Source organism: Schistocerca gregaria, chromosome 8 (genome assembly GCF_023897955.1).
Source record: "Schistocerca gregaria isolate iqSchGreg1 chromosome 8, iqSchGreg1.2, whole genome shotgun sequence".
Classification (NCBI taxonomy): Eukaryota; Metazoa; Arthropoda; class Insecta; order Orthoptera; family Acrididae; genus Schistocerca; species Schistocerca gregaria.
The window spans coordinates 157,433,660-157,450,973 of NC_064927.1; the positions used below are offsets into that span (position 1 = coordinate 157,433,660).

The following is a 17,314-nucleotide window of genomic DNA, read 5'->3' on the forward strand; positions in this document are numbered from 1 at the left end:
TACAGATTTCCGGATTGGTCGCCTTAAACGAAACGTCATTCTCCCATTTTAGAAGAGCAGTGCTGATTGGCAGACGATATTTGCGACGCCTTGAGCTGAAGGAGTAGTGGAAGAGACCGAAAGATAAACCCCTTCACGTCTGGCATGGAGAGGGGCCGTTCCGTTGTCACTCTTGGGGCGAGAACACTCTCGTACGTGTACTCAAAGAGCGAGGAACAAGTCTCTCCTCAGTACTTCACTGGGAGAGCGCCTCTGTTGAGAGCGAATCGGGGTGCAACTCAGTACTGAGTCCTTGCGATTAAGCATTGTTCACTGTGTTGGCTGCCACACTTATTTTGTTGTGTAAATGGACAGAGTTATAGTTAAATGCCTGCGAGCGAATTTTGAGTGGTATCGCAGTGGACTGGTTATCTGACCGGTGTATCACGCCAATAGTTAGTATAAGGGCGAATAGGAGTCCTTGACTTCATCAAGACATAAAGGGAGTTTGATTGGCAAAGGTCAATCCAGATAGAACGAGAGTTATCTTATTGTCAGCAGCGAGCGGCGCAGACAGCAGTCATCGCAGCTTACGGTATTGTGCGCTACAGCTCTTGTGAGCCCCATATTTCCTCCACAACAGTACACTTCACTGCATTTCACACGCAACAGCCTCAACCGTAGCTAGCAACATTCTAACGGATAATTATTTAAGTTGAATAGGCATGGCTCTCAGCCATTCTGCCAAGTCAATAACAATCTGTAACTTTGTACAGAAATTTCCTTAGCGAATCCTATCCTTAAGAGGTAACTTCACATTCCGAAAAGAACCTGGAAATAACTAGTTCAATTCATAACTAAAAGTGCCATTGTGATTTCTCAGAATATTTGCAAAATAAATAATAATTTTCGTTAGTTTCATGTTTTTCTTACACCAACTAGCACTACTCCAGTACCAAAGTATCCCACTAGTTATGTAAGAAATTTTGTGAATTTTTGTGTCATTTCCTTACAGCGGGCGACTCCAGAAGATATTTATTGCTGAAAGTTTTTCAGGCATTTCTCTTTAGAACGTTAGGAGCGTCTGTAGCAGTGTGGGGGAGGAAATTGCATCTTGCAGGAGCCACAGGGTAAAGGGTACGTCTAAGATTAATCCGTTTCGCAGAGTGACAGAGTAGCACCGACACGCTCACACAATGTGCCGAAATCCACTGACAAATGCGACTTTGACAAAGTGCTGGTTGTTACGGACCAGCTCCTCGAAGCTAGCATATCAGAACGAAGAAGCTGGTCAACTGTTCAAGTGATACTGACATTATCACGTACTGAAAGATGTTCAATGACAGTTAAAGCACGACGTTTTGACTGTGCACGTCACAGCACAGAACGTCGATATCGATGGGTTACCCATTCCGTAACTCAGGATAGGGCACCATCTGTGGCAAACATGATGTCAGTGTACATTGCTAGGATAGGCAAGTTTTGGAACACACTGTTCGTACCCGCTTCTCCTGGCTGATGACTATAGCGCGGAACTCCATGAAAATGCATGTTGCATGGATTTTTGCTTGTTTTGGTCATTTGGCGAATAAATACATATTTAGAAGATTTAAGCGATTTAACTACATAACTTCAGACTTTTATAATGCTTGTTATACCATTTTCCTTCCCTCTTTTATTGATGTTTCTTTCATGAATTACGCCAACAGTGCAGAACATTAGCAGTTTCGCCAATTTTATAATTCACTTCGTGGTGACCTCAAGCGCCCCAGTTCGCTCCGATGCATGTAGCTAAAAGTCAATTTACTTCCTACCTAAGAATTTAAATAAAAATATGGTCCTATTGTTGTTAAGGGATTCCGTCCAGTGTATAATGAAATGTGGGAAAGCAATTAAAACATTTTATTCTGACCTAAAGCACATTAAAAGTTTAGCCCATGAGCCCATGAGCCCATGAGCTACATCGTGCAGCTGAAACAGTACGTCTACAATATGACAACGTGAATACAAACAAGGCAAACAGGCGCACGAATTACAAAGGCTTGTTAATAATTCTGGTAGCATTAATTAATTCATATACTAATTTTTTCCCTATCAAAGGTATTCTTGGAAGGACCTGCCCGCAAGCCGCATTTATATGTATACTGCGATCACAACCTATTTTAACCAGAGGGAGTGCCAGAATATTTGCTGCTATCTTTTACCGTTACACACTAAAGTGACGAATGTCGTGGGATACCTTCTAATACAATGTCGGACCTCATTTTTTCCGGTGTAGTGCAGCAGTTCAACATGACATGATCTCAGCAAGCCATTGGAAGTGCTCTGCAGAAATATTGAGCCATACTATCTCTGTAGCAGGAGAGTGCAGGATGTTATGCACAAACTGACCTTTAGCGTATGTCCCGTAAATGTTCGATAGGATTCATGTCGGACGATCTGAGTGGCCAAATCTTTTGCTCAAACTGACCAGAATGTTCTTCAAATCAATCGCGAACAGTTGTGGCCAAGTGACACGGCGCATTGTAAGTCAAACATTTCATCGTTTTTTGGGAACATGAAGTCCATGAATAGCTGCGAATATTCTCCAGTTAGCCGTTCATAACCATTACTACTCAATGATCGGTTCAGTCAGTACAGAGGACGCAGTCCATTCCACGTAAACACAGCCAAAACCTTTATGGACTAAGCAGCAGCTTGCTCAGTGTCTTGTTGACAACTTGGGTCCATGGCTTCGTTGGGTCTGTGTCACGCAGCAACCCTACCATCAACTGAAATCGGTACTCATCTGACCAGGCCGCGGTTTTCTGGTATCTAGGCTGCAACTGATATGGTCACGAGTCCAGGACAGGCGCTGCTAGCTTGCAAGTTGTTAGCAAAGGCATTCGTGTCGATCATATGCTGTCATAGTCCATTAACGCATAGGTTTCGCCGCACTGTCCTAACGGATACATTCGTCGTACGCCACACATTGATTTCTGCGGCTATTTCATGCAGTGTTGCTTGTCTGTTAGCACCGACAGCTCTATGGAAAAAGCACTGCTCTCGGTCGTTAAGTGAAGACCTTCGGGCACTGCGTTGTCCGTGGTGAGAGATAGTGCCCGAAGTCTGTTATTCGCAGAACAGTCTTTACACAGTGGACATCGGAATATTGAATTCTCTAAAGATGTCGGAAACTGAATGTCAAATGCGTCTACCTTCAAATACCCTTTCGTGTTCCAAGTCCGTTAATCCACGTCGTGCGGCCATAATAACGTTGGAAACCTTTTCACGTGAGTCACCTGAGTTCAAATGGAAGGTCTGTCAGCGCATTGCCTTTTTGTGTTAGTGAAACTACTGCCATCTTTATATGTGCTTATCGATAACGCATGACATTTGTCACCTCAGTGTAATTTTGGTGAAGTGCTAAAGAGACCGTAAATTTCCACAAATTTTTTGATAACAACATCTGTTTGCTTTATTCCATAGAAATGAGTTAAGTCACCACCTCAAAATTTTTTTTTTTTTTTTTTGATCGTACACACTTCAGATGCGAATAAATGTTGCTTGCATTTAAGACACTGAAATGGCATCTGAGATGTGTATTTGATCCAAGAGCTTTCAGATCAAATTTTTCCCATTTACTCGTGGAATTAACGAAGTTAGAAGCCACAGGGCCGGCCGATGTGGCCGAGCGGTTCTAGGTGCTTCAGTCTTGAACAGCGCTGCTGCTACGGTTGCAGGTTCGAATCCTGCCTCGGGCATAGATGTGTGTGTCTTTTGGTTAGTTAGGTTTAATTAGTTCTAAGTCTAGGGGACTGATGAGCTCAGTTGTTAAGTTACACAGTGCTTACAGCCATTTGAACCATTTGAAGCCACAGGTAACTGAAAGAATATATCACAATTATTGAAGTTAAAAATACTTTCAATTGTCCAAAGCAGAAGTAAGTAGTTATTGTAGAAGAAGGTAAGATGAACGAAGTGAATTCTGAATTTGAGTTTATGAAGTTGAGAAAAATATTTTCCGTCGAAAACTTTGAACCTGATTTGACTTTGTCCGAAATTTCTTCCCTTAAGCATGCACCTGTCACTCCTTATAAAGTAGGAAGGACATTTTATACGTAGAGGGGCGTTAAGTAAGTAACGCAACACATTTTTTCTGAAAATAGGCTGGTTATAGTCAAGATTCCAATACACCATATTCAATCTTGTGGCTACAAAACCCTATTTTTAAACATAAGCTCCGTTCTGGGCGACGGTCTTGTGCCACCTTACTGGGAGGCCTGTATGCCCGAATATTACCATTCTATTGGTCGACATCGGAGCCAACGAAGTTCTTGCTGCCTCAATAACTTCCACATCATCGTCGTATTCTTCCTGACGAGCGCATCCTTCTTTGGATCAAACAGATGGAAGTCGGAATGTTCGACATCCGCTCTGTAGAGTGAACGAGGAAGGACAGTCCAATGAAGTTTTGTGAGCTCCTTTCGGGTGAGCAGACTTGTATGAGGCCTTAGGATATCATGGAGGAGGAGACGTTCGTTTGCACTTTTTGCGGCGACGAAATAGCTGAAGTCGTTTCTTGAATTTCCTAAGTCTGGTACAATACGAGATGCGTTTGAAAAGTCCGTGCATAGTCCGAGAGATGGCACCACCGGCGCGTATCAGGGTCATGTTTAGTTAGTAGCATCTTTGGAAGGAACGCACACCGCGTTTCAGCCATATTGGTCTATTTATTTGTGTTTGGCATTCGTGTGAATCAAGGAAGTCGAGTGATTGTCAAAAAATGGACGAAAAAGAATTTCGTGTGGTAATTAAACATTACTTTATGAAAGGCAAAACGCCTCACGAGACTAAAGAGAAGCTTGATAAACATTACGGTGACTTTGCACCTTCGATCAGAACAGTTTATAAGTGGTTTCATAATTTTCGGAGTGGCCATATGGGCACAAGTGATGTTGAACGTTCTGGATGCCCTGTGGAGGTTACGACTCCAGAAATCATTGATAAAATCCATGATATGGTGAGGGATGACAGAAGAGTTAAGGTGCATGAGAATGAACGGTTACATAATATTTTGCATAAACATTTGATAAGAAAGCTATCCGGAAGATAGGTTCCACGATTGCTCACGCTTGATCAAAAACGGAATCATGTGAAATATTGCAAGTGTGGGTTGCAGCTGTTCAGGGAGAATCCACAGGACTTCAACCGTCGTTTCGTCACTGTGGATGAAACATGGATACATTACTATACTTCTGAGACCAAACAACAATTTAAACAATGGGTTACCAAGGGAGAATCTGTACCAAAAAAGGCGAAGACCATTCCTTCTCCCAGAAATTTTTTGGCGACTCTTTTGGGATTCGCAAGGGATAATTCAAATCGTCTACATGGAAAAAGGTAAAACTATTACAGGTGCATAATATTAATCGTTATTGGGCGGTTTGAAAACCGAGCTGCAAAAAAAAAAAAAAAAAAAAAAAAAAAAAAAAAAAAAAAAAAAAAAAAAACGCCGGAGATTGGACCGCAAAAAAGTCATTTTCCATCTCTACAATGCACCAGCACAGATCTCAGCAGTTGTGGTCGCAAAATTATTGGAAATAGGATTCCAACTCGTTTAATATCCCCCCTGTTCTCCAGACTTGGCTCCCTCGGACTACTATTTTTACCCCAATTTGAAAAAATGGCTGGCGGGACAAAGATTTTATTCAAACGAGGAGGTGATCGCAGCAACTAATAGGTATTTTGCACCTTGGACAGTTCCTATTATTTGGAAGGGATCCAAAATTAGAACAGCGTTGGATGAAGTGTATAAATCTAAAAGGAGACTATGTCGAAAAATAAAAGAAAGTTTACCCTAAACACGTAAGTAGTTTTATTTTTGCACGGACTTTTAAAACGCTCTCGTACACTTCAGAGTGGAGAATAAACCGTTCAAAGTCCCAGAAGGCCGTCACAATGAACTTACAGGTTGAGGGAGCGGCTACGAACTTTTTCTTCGGAGGACAGATGGCGTGGCTCTACTGCATGGATTGGCGGTTTGTTTCCGGCTCGAAGTGATGAACCCGCCTGTACCTATGTTCGTCAAGCAACTGTCACGATCAGACTCGTAACGCGCAAGCGATTCCGGATAGATGGTCTTCTGTTAAGCTGCGAGGAACCCAGGGGACATTCAGTACCCCAACTGGTAGACGAGTGTGTCTGCATTACAAACAGAGCCGTGCAGCTGATCAGCGAGCGTTTGTTTACAAGCCGTAGATGACTTCGAATGAGCGTGTCCACACGTTCCAACATTGTAGGAGTCACAGGTGTGTGCGGGCGGCATACACGCGGGAGCTCGGACAAGTTTGCGCGACCTTGTTGCGATGGTGACAGATGCCTCGCCCAACGACTCACCGTGTTCTTGTTGACTGACAGATCTCGACATTCTGCAAGCAGCTATGAATATCTGCGATGCTCTGGTTTTCCACCAAAAGAAACTCAGTGACAGCTCTGTGTTTAGAACGCACCTCTGTGCCAGACGCCATTTCGAGGATCTACATCTACATCTACATACATACTCCGGAATCCACCATACGGTGCGTGACGGAGGGTACCTCATACCACAACTAGCATCTTCTCTCCCTGTTCCACTCCCAAACAGAACGAGGGAAAAATGACTGTCTATATGCATCTGTACGAGCCCTAATCTCTCTTATCTTATCTTTGTGGTCTTTCCGCGAAATGTATGTTGGCCGCAGTAAATTTGTACTGCAGTCAACCTCAAATACTGGTTCTCTAAATTTCCTCAGTAGTGATTCACGGAAAGAACGTCTCTTTTCCTCCAGAGACTCCCACCCGAGTTCCTGAAGCATTTCCGTAACACTCGCGTGATGATCGAACCTACCAGTAACAAATATAGCAGCCCGCCTCTGAATTGCTTCTACGTCCTCCCTCAATCCGACCTGATAGGGATCCCAAACGCTCGAGCAGTACTCAAGAATAGGTCGTATTAGTGTTTTATAAGCGGTCTCCTTTACAGATGAACCACATCTTCCCAAAATTCTACCAATGAAGCGAATATCCGCTTTCCCCACAACTGCCATTGCATGCTTGTAACACTTCATATCGCTCTGCAATGTTACGTCCAAATATTTAATCGACGTGACTGTGTCAAGCTCTACACTACTAATGGAATATCCAAACATGAATCCTATTCATCTGCATTAATTTACCTTTATCTATATAGGATCGACATCTATGGGAATTTCATGAAACTATAGGACTGAAGCAGGAATATTGCACAAGTTCGCTATTTTTCAACCAAAATTGGCCTGGAAAACATGTGTTACATTACTTATTTAACCTACCTCGTTAAAAGGACATTTTATATTAGAGATGGGCCGTTCGCGAACTAACGAGTCCACAAGAACAATTCACCAAGATGAACGAAACGAGAGAGGAACGAATTCTAAGGAACGGTCTTTCATAGTTCACTTCGGGTGCGGATTTCTACTTATAGTTCCCGGGAACGGGGAACGGTCGGTCTCGTTCCCGCAACGGCACGTCGGCCGGTCTCGTTCCAGCCTCGGTCCCGTTTCCGTTCGTCTCGGTCTCGCTCGGCCGGACTCGTTCTTCTTCGCGTCGCCACCCATCGCAGTTCCACTGCCGATTGCTCATAGTTCAGTATCAAGATGCTGTTAGTTTCGTTCGCTGCGCATGCCCATTCTAGATCACTTTCAAACCTGTTTTGAACTCTGAACTACTGGTTCTTTTCGTATTCTATTCAGCGTACATGACCGGTAATTGAAACGTATTTTATAATTACGTAAATTTCATAAACATTACGTGGTATGTTATGCATACAGTTTTTCCGGTAACAAAACGGCATATCAGCTTACTTCACTATTTCGATAAATAGTAGAAGAAATACGTGTAAAAACGCAAGATTTCTTGTCATTACACATGCAAAGGAAGGTGGCACGGCACACACTAGTGGCCATTTTCCATCTTTTTATGATGTAAGGTAAAAGAGCAGGTTCATTGTTATGGAAGACAGGCCGACTTACAACTGAATGAAGTCCGCGTTCCATACTCGACTGTCTGATGTCACATTTTGTAAAGAGAATGCGATAACTTCTGCAATATTATTCCAGTGGTACAGGAGGGCGCACGAGAAATCGGCCCCGAGTACTAGACTGCTCATTGTTGCCCACCAGCCATCATCTATTGTTTCTAAGTTGTTGTTTAGATTACCTTTTTGTCATTTCTTTACTACCTAATTAATACATGTTTATCTATTCTGCTTGTAGCGGTCAACAAATAGTGCGTAACAGGTGAGTTGTCTGTACTCGGAGCCGGTTTTACGTGCGCCACCTTATCTGATTTCACTGCGATCAGTCACATAACGCTACAATTGGGTAAACGAGATGTTTCGCACAGAATTACGAAAATTACATGTGTGTGAGAATTCAGTAATGAATAAAAAGTCTGTATCTCGGGGGGGGGGGGGGGGGGGGGGGAGGAAAGTGCCCCCACTTGGCGCCTTCCATCCTCAGTTACCTATGCAACTAATTTTTCATAATAACCATATAACATGCACAAATGAACGGTAAACGAGTAAAAATGAACGGTTCCCAAAAAGGATCGGTCACCAGTGCACTAGTTCCCAAGGATGAACGAGTTTGCGCATCTCTGTTTTATACACTCCTGGAAATGGAAAAAAGAACACATTGACACCGGTGTGTCAGACCCACCATACTTGCTCCGGACACTGCGAGAGGGCTGTACAAGCAATGATCACACTCACGGCACAGCGGACACACCAGGAACCGCGGTGTTGGCCGTCGAATGGCGCTAGCTGCGCAGCATTTGTGCACCGCCGCCGTCAGTGTCAGCCAGTTTGCCGTGGCATACGGAGCTCCATCGCAGTCTTTAACACAGGTAGCATGCCGCGACAGCGTGGACGTGAACCGTATGTGCAGTTGACGGACTTTGAGCGAGGGCGTATAGTGGGCATGCTGGAGGCCAGGTGGACGTACCGCCGAATTGCTCAACACGCGGGGCGTGAGGTCTCCACAGTACATCGATGTTGTCGCCAGTGGTCGGCGGAAGGTGCACGTGCCCGTCGACCTGGGACCGGACCGCAGCGACGCACGGATGCACGCCAAGACCGTAGGATCCTACGCAGTGCCGTAGGGGACCGCACCGCCACTTCCCAGCAAATTAGGGACACTGTTGCTCCTGGAGTATCGGCGAGGACCATTCGCAACCGTCTCCATGAAGCTGGGCTACGGTCCCGCACACCGTTAGGCCGTCTTCCGCTCACGCCCCAACATCGTGCAGCCCGCCACCAGTGGTGTCGCGACAGACGTGAATGGAGGGACGAATGGAGACGAGTCGTCTTCAGCGATGAGAGTCGTTTCTGCCTTGGTGCCAATGATGGTCGTATGCGTGTTTGGCGCCGTGCAGGTGAGCGCCACAATCAGGACTGCATACGACCGAGGCACACAGGGCCAACACCCGGCATCATGGTGTGGGGAGAAATCCCCTACACTGGCCGTACACCTCTGGTGATCGTCGAGGGGACACTGAATAGTGCACGGTACATCCAAACCGTCATCGAACCCATCGTTCTACCATTCCTAGATCGGCAAGGAAACTTGCTGTTCCAACAGGACAATGCACGTCCGCATGTATCCCGTGCCACCCAACGTGCTCTAGAAGGTGTAAGTCAACTACCCTGGCCAGCAAGATCTCCGGATCTGTCCCCCATTGAGCATGTTTGTGACTGGATGAAGCGTCGTCTCATGCGGTCTGCACGTCCAGCACGAACGCTGGTCCAACTGAGGCGCTAGGTGGAAATGGCATGGCAAGCCGTTCCACAGGACTACATCCAGCTCTAAGAAACGATGTAAGGAAATGTGAAATGCAGTACTGTGAGGCGAAGCGGCCATTGGGATCCACTTTAATAACTTTTCTTATCTCTTGGTCACAATTTTATTGTTCTCAAAAAGAGCTTACGCGTTCGACATTCCTTCATTTTTTGTTTTGTCAGTTATGTAAAATTGTTCATTAGATACATTGCATCACGGCAATATTCTCAAACTCGTGACTGAGAATGTTTACGTGATGCACTGTTTCTAATGGACAATGTTACTTGATTGACATAACACTGCTGTTGAAAATGGCGGTATGTCGGAATGCGTAAGGTATTTTTGGAAATAATAAAAGTGTGGTGAAGACGCAAGAAAAGTAAGTAAAGTGAAATGTGAAATGTTACACTGTGTATATCGCTTAGCCTGCCAAGGGCCACAGAGGGGTGGCAAGATGCCTAGCCTCACCTGGAGGAGTGTCTCCCTGGAAAGCGAGTAGAGGCCGCAGACCCTGATGGAGAGAGCCTTCGAGGACCGTTGGCAGAAGATCAGCAGCAGCTTCCGGTAGCGGCTGTCGCCTTCCCACCAGCGGCTGCCGTAGGCGGACGCCAACAGGCGCTCGCTCTTGGAAAATAAAAGAAAAAGATTTTCAGTGCTGGAGAAAGTCTCCTCTTGTGTCATTACTCACAATATATAGGCAGTGGAGCACAAGACAGCTCAGTTTCTCAACCTGTGATCCTTTGCTTGAAACAAATGAAAACAAATTCCATTGCAGATTTTATAGTAACGTTCCATATTTAATTTGTGCTGTTGGCCAATTTCTTTTTCTTTTGAAATTTCGCAACAAGCAATTTCCTCAATATTTTTTACGTAGGCTGGTGCAGTTATTTGACAAAACATTTTCGGTCGAAGGGTGTTTAACACGTAATGAGAAACATTTCTTTTCGCGGTCAATTTCAGGTTAAAATACCCAGAATTTCTAGATGAACATCACGGAATTTTTCCGTTTCTGTTCCTATAGTTTCATGAAGTTCTGATAGGAGGCAGCACTATATGTAGCCTACAAAATGGCGACTGTAACGGAGGTGTGTTCCAAGCATAGAGCTGCCATTGAGTTTCTATTAGCAGATAACCAGAACGTTGCTGATATTCATAGGCGTTTGCAGAATGTCTACGAAGACCTGGCAGAGAACAAAAGGATGATGAGCGGGCGAGGCGTCTATCATCACTGCAACAAGGTCACGCAATCCTGTGATATCGCCCGCATAATGCCCGTCAGTACTTAGCGTCTGGAAATTGAATGCTCGTCTCGACAAAAATGCAAACGAATTTCTCCTTGTCATTCGTGATAACGCAAGGTCTGACACAAGTCTGTGCACCTGAGAGGAGCTCACAAAACTTCTTTGCACTGTTTTTCCTCATTCACTCTATAGCTTGGGTCTCACACCTTCTGACCTCCTTCTGTTTCGTCCAATGAAGGGTGCGCTCCTCGGGAAGCAGTACATGGACGATGGGGAGGTAATTGATGCACCAAGACGTTCGTTAGTTTCAACGTCGACCTGTAGAATGGTACCACGCTGGCACACATGCCTTGCCAGTAAGGTGGCGTAAGGTCGTCACATTGAATGGAGCTTGTGTTTAAAAACAGGGTTTTGCAGTACTAAAAGATCGTGAAATAAAATGTTGTATTGAATTCTGTATAAAACCAACCCCCTTTCAGAAAAGATGTGTTGCACTACTTACTGAACTCCGCTCGTACATTTCGGACAAAGTCAAATTAAGTTAAAAGTTTTTTACATATTTGCCAGGCCGGCCGGGGTAGCCGAGCGGTTCTAGGCGCTTCAGTCTGGAACCGCGCGTCCGCTGCGGTCGCAGGTTCGAGTCCTGCTTCGGGCATGGATGTGTGTGGTGTCCTTAGGTTAGTTAGGTTTAAGTAGTTCTAAGTTCTAGGGGACAGATGACCTCAGCTGTTAAGTCCCATGGTGCTCAGAGCCATTTGAACCATATTTGACACTAAATAATTTTTGTCAACGTTGTAAACTCAAAATCAGAATCTGATGAAATACCTTTGTGTGTGTTAGCTTTTCCTGCAACATCCCCTTTCTCCATAGAATAGCTGCAAACATATTTCAAGCGTATGTGTGACACCAATTATGTGCATCACGTTTAACATTGTGGTGTACATAAGATGCTGTCACGCAAATGCTTGAAAACGATCTAAAGCCCAAATAAGCTACTCACACAAATTAAACAAAGAACAACATTATACACCAGACAACATACCATGTTTTCTTTTGTAAAATACAAGGTGTTTCATAATGAATATACAAGTTTTAAGGGTTCGTAGCATTTATTACATTCAACGTACAGTTAAAAATAATACATCAAATGATAGGGCAACGACAACAGCTTTTCTTACACATCTTCAATGTGAACACCATTCGTCACACATTGAGTCAATAGGAGGGTTCTTCCCAAACCTTGATCAGTGTGTCTGGGGTAGCTGTTGCAAGTAACCTGTTTGTTAAGTGGGTAGATCAGGTGGCAGTGAAACCCCAAAGATAAAAATCTCATGGCGCCAGATCGTGTGTGAATGGGGAGGTCTTGCAAAAGAAGCTCTGTCATCACGCCCCTTGCTGCCGAATCAACGGTTGGATACATCGTTGTTTAATCAGTCGCGTACTGAGTTATGATAGTGAGACGGTGGACCATCTTGCTTTCCTGATGAAGTTCTGTGGCTCAGCTTCTTCCACCTAATGAAAGAGCGATACTTATCAACATAAGAGACACCAGTTACAGTTGCTTTTACAGTTGCTTAACCGAAAAAGAAAGTCCCATAAAATTTCCACAAGATACGTCACAAAGAAGATTCAATTTAGGAGAGTCTTGTTGCAACTGCTTCATCTTGTGGGGATTTGCAGACCGCCCCACAAGCGAACATTATGTGTGTTCACATTTTCTCTTAGGGGAAATGTCGATTCATCACGATCCAGAAAATCTTCATCGTCATACAATAACATCTTGTTTGCAAATTTGGCCCATAAACCGTTGAGTGTAAGCTCTAGAGCTTGTAACAACTACAGACGATAAGGACGTTGTTCTAAGCGTCTTCTTAAAACTCTCCACTTAGACGTCACTAGAGCTGCTAATTTATGACACGCCTTCAGAACTGGGGCTATGAGTGTAAGGTCCAATCACTAAACACGTTCTTCGGTCACTCTTTGTTGTTCCACACTCTTTCCTTTGTGCACAGGTAAACAAACAAAACTTTTTGAGTTTGTCTTTCATTTGATTTTATTTATAATAATAAGTAGAATGTAATAAATGCTAAAAGGCCTTAAAATCTGTATATTCACTATGAAACACCATGTATGTGGAAGCTGGTGACCACACAGAAACAAAAAAACTTTGTTTGAAAAGCTCACAGGCGCTGCGTCGAATGGTGCTGTTCAAAATGTACAGTATTTGCATTAAGTAGCAGCTCATCTTTAGGCATGACTGTTGCTTGCTAATGTGGCTCGCCAGTTTATGCGCTGGTTCGCTAGGAAAGTACAGGCTCCAAGCGGAGGGACTATAAGATCATCATAAAGGACGTCAACATTCAGAGCCCCCTGTCGGAGAAACAGGTAACGCGCTCCCACACTGGGAAAGCCTGGCCGCAAGTCGCGCACCACAGCGTACGCGCACAGGTAAGATGTTGGTGTCCAAATTAACTTTCCTGGCTTCGATCCCTCGTGCGTTGACTTGTTGCATTTATTTGCATGTGGCTGACTATGTCTTAGTGCTACCAATGCTGGTTCCCGTGCACTACTGAACTGAAATCACGCCTCTCTCTTAATAAAGTCGCTAGCTATACGTATTTCGACTGATTTTTTAACGTTGGAATAGTTCCAAGAGGCAGAAGAAAGGATCTCGGTCTCTCCATAGATCATGCAATGTCCCACGGCAAGACGATGTTCAACAACAGCAGATTTTTCTGGTTGACCTAATTTGGTATGACGTCCATGTTCACCTTTAACAGAACGACATGGATGGCCAGTGTAGGGTTCCGCAAATTGGAATGGGATTTTACATATTCCTGGTATCTTTAGATATAGGTCGTCTCTGACGGAACCTACCATCGTTTACACTTGCGCTGGAGGATGGAAGTAATATTTTACTCAATTTTTCTTGGGCAGGTCGCCGATCTCAAAGAACACACCACCCCCATAAGGTAGAAAAGTATCCTCATGGAGTTCTCCGTTTCTTCAGGTTTCTTCAGAAATGCATTGTGAATCAAGTAATTGGAGTGCTGAAAGCTCTCTGGATCTGAGATAGCTATAGCCCTATGAACGATAGTTTATAATATATCAGTGGGATGCGATGGGTGATGACGGGCCCATCTGTTGGCGCCTGCGTTTTCTTGGTAGCAAGCGACAGTCACACCTGAACATGAGGAGCAGCTGCCTCGTGGAAATATTGTACAGTTTAAATAGTCCCATCCGACACAACGCCAGAGAATCTTCGAAGCAATTATTACGTCGGGAAAGCCTCAGACAGCACAGTAATCCTTTGGTTTGTGATGCTCTGCAGCAGGATTGGCCACTAAATTCACCCATGGGAGTGCCTGTGCAACTGATTCGAAGAGAGTCGTATTGTTTAGAGACAAAGTCAGTGCTGGTCATTGAAACTGCAACACTATAACATGATGAAACGTTACTTATTGTCCACAAACATTGAGGAAGAATACGCGATTAAATCTGTAAGTGATTTGGAGTGAAATTTAGTATGCAGAGACGCCAACTGTGTTCAAACTAGATTTAGCTTTTCCATTGCTTCTCTGAACAGCTTAAGGCAGCTGCTCCATCTCTTATGACCTCGTCATGGATGGGGCACTGAATTCCATCCTTCATTACTTCTACAGCATGAACTCGAACTCCACAGACAAAACTTGGTAGGTTGTTCAAAGCATTTTCACGTAAGCCATCTCCGAATCACTGGTGACTCGTTACAGAATAATTGCAGTTCATTACTGGTGTGCTTGCAGCTGCCCTACAAAGTTCTTGTTTGAATTTATGGGTAATACATGATCCAATGATGCTACAGAGTATCGAGTAATAGGCGCCAGCGCCTACCACTAGGAAATGGAAATGGAAAAAAGAACACATTGACACAGGTGTGTCAGACCCACCAGCCTTGCTCCGGACACTGCGAGAGGGCTGTACAAGCAATGATCACACGCACGGCACAGCGGACACACCAGGAACTGCGGTGTTGGCCGTCGAATGGCGCTAGCTGCGCAGCATTTGTGCACCGCCCCCGTCAGTGTCAGCCAGTTTGCCGTGGCATACGGAGCTCCATCGCAGTCTTTAACACTGGTAGCATGCCGCGACAGCGTGGACGTGAACCGTATGTGCAGTTGACGGACTTTGAGCGAGGGCGTATAGTGGGCATGCGGGAGGCCGGGTGGACGTACCGCCGAATTGCTCAACACGTGGGGCGTGAGGTCTCCACAGTACATCGATGTTGTCGCCAGTGGTCGGCGGAAGGTGCACGTGCCCGTCGACCTGGGACCAGACCGCAGCGACGCACGGATGCACGCCAAGACCGTAGGATCCAACGCAGTGCCGTAGGGGACCGCACCGCCACTTCCCAGCAAATTAGGGACACTGTTGCTCCTGGGGTATCGGCGAGGACCATTCGCAACCGTCTCCATGGAGCTGGGCTACGGTCCCGCACACCGTTAGGCCGTCTTCCGCTCACGCCCCAACATCGTGCAGCCCGCCTCCAGTGGTGTCGCGACAGACGTGAATGGAGGGACGAATGGAGACGTGTCGTCTTCAGCGATGAGAGTCGCTTCTGCCTTGGTGCCAATGATGGTCGTATGCGTGTTTGGCGACGTGCAGGTGAGCGCCACAATCAGGACTGCATACGACCGAGGCACACAGGGCCAACACCCGGCATCATGGTGTGGGGAGCGATCTCCTACACTGGCTGTACACCTCTGGTGATCGTCGAGGGGACACTGAATAGTGCACGGTACATCCAAACCGTCATCGAACTCATCGTTCTACCATTCCTAGACCGGCAAGGGAACTTGCTGTTACAACAGGACAATGCACGTCCACATGTATCCCGTGCCACCCAACGTGCTCTAGAAGGTGTAAGTCAACTACCCTGGCCAGCAAGATCTCCGGATCTGTCCCCCATTGAGCATGTTTGGGACTGGATGAAGCGTCGTCTCACGCGGTCTGCACGTCCAGCACGAACGCTGGTCCAACTGAGGCGCCAGGTGGAAATGGCATGGCAAGCCGTTCCACAGGACTACATCCAGCATCTCTGCGATCGTCTCCATGGGAGAATAGCAGCCTGCATTGCTGCGAAAGGTGGATATATACTGTACTAGTGCCGACATTGTGCATGCTCTGTTGCCTGTGTCTATGTGCCTGTGGTTCTGTCAGTGTGATCATGTGATGTATCTGACCCCAGGAATGTGTCAATAAAGTTACCCCTTCCTGGGACAATGAATTCACGGTGTTCTTATTTCAATTTCCACGAGTGTATATATATATATATATATATATATATATATATATATATATATATATATATATATATATATATATATATGCACATAAGCACAATTAAAAACTTGTAGAAAATCTATAAAATGGAAATTGACAAATGCATACTCAAAGAGGCCGCACTCCATTTAAACACCGCGAAAATGGCAACTTAATGGCTAGCTGGAGTAACAAATTAAGAATAGTATGCTAATAGATTGACTAGAATAAAAGAATAGATAACATATACACGGCTTCTGACGGGCGACAAACTGTGTTGGGCTATTAAGCAATGATTAATTTAAAATAGCCACAACATACGCTAAGCAGGTTAACGGCGTATTTAAAGACAAGCGTCGAACAAGGACCCTAGTCAGAAAGTAATAAAAACTGGCAGGATTCCCTCACATGACAGACGTGTCAACACATCCGTTCATACCCCAGACTCAACTAGCGCAACACAAATCGGTGTCACATTTCAGACAATATTTCAAAACAACATACTTAAATACATTTCTTTATCACAAGCTTTAATTAGTTAACACGTCAGGCTGAAGCAACACAAATGAGGTAGTAAGTTAAGGTCTACAATTCTACTTTGCCAGTTAACACTCGTCATAACGAGGGAAAGGAATAATCCAGCTAATTAATTTAAAGTCGCTACTTGAATCAAGTATTTGACGATGCGCTGAAAATCAACAGACTAAGGGGAGAGTGAAGTTTACACTCGCAAAACAGCACACGCACAGCACGAGCATAAGGTGAACATTAAATAAACTGCTCCATGTTCAGTCATTTACACACCGACGAAACAAATAATCTTCGCCGAATTACTGTAGACCCCGGAATGCCCAGTTTCTTGCAAATAACGCAAAATAATGGTCAAAACGTCTTACTTTAAGTCCGACGACATCCGTAGGACAGAAGTTTCAATGGACAACCAGGCCTCATCCCCTT

General features: G+C 44.8%; 1 protein-coding gene across 1 annotated transcript in view; it reads right to left on the reverse strand.

Moving 5' to 3' along the window:
* Window positions 1-17,314, reverse strand: part of LOC126285083 (putative odorant receptor 69a) — a 44,299-nt gene that overhangs the window by 7,262 nt on the left and 19,723 nt on the right. Inside the window, exon 3 of the mRNA XM_049984407.1 lies at window positions 10,284-10,439. Coding sequence (XP_049840364.1) covers window positions 10,284-10,439 — 156 coding nt within the window. The remainder of the gene's footprint in view (window positions 1-10,283; window positions 10,440-17,314) is intronic.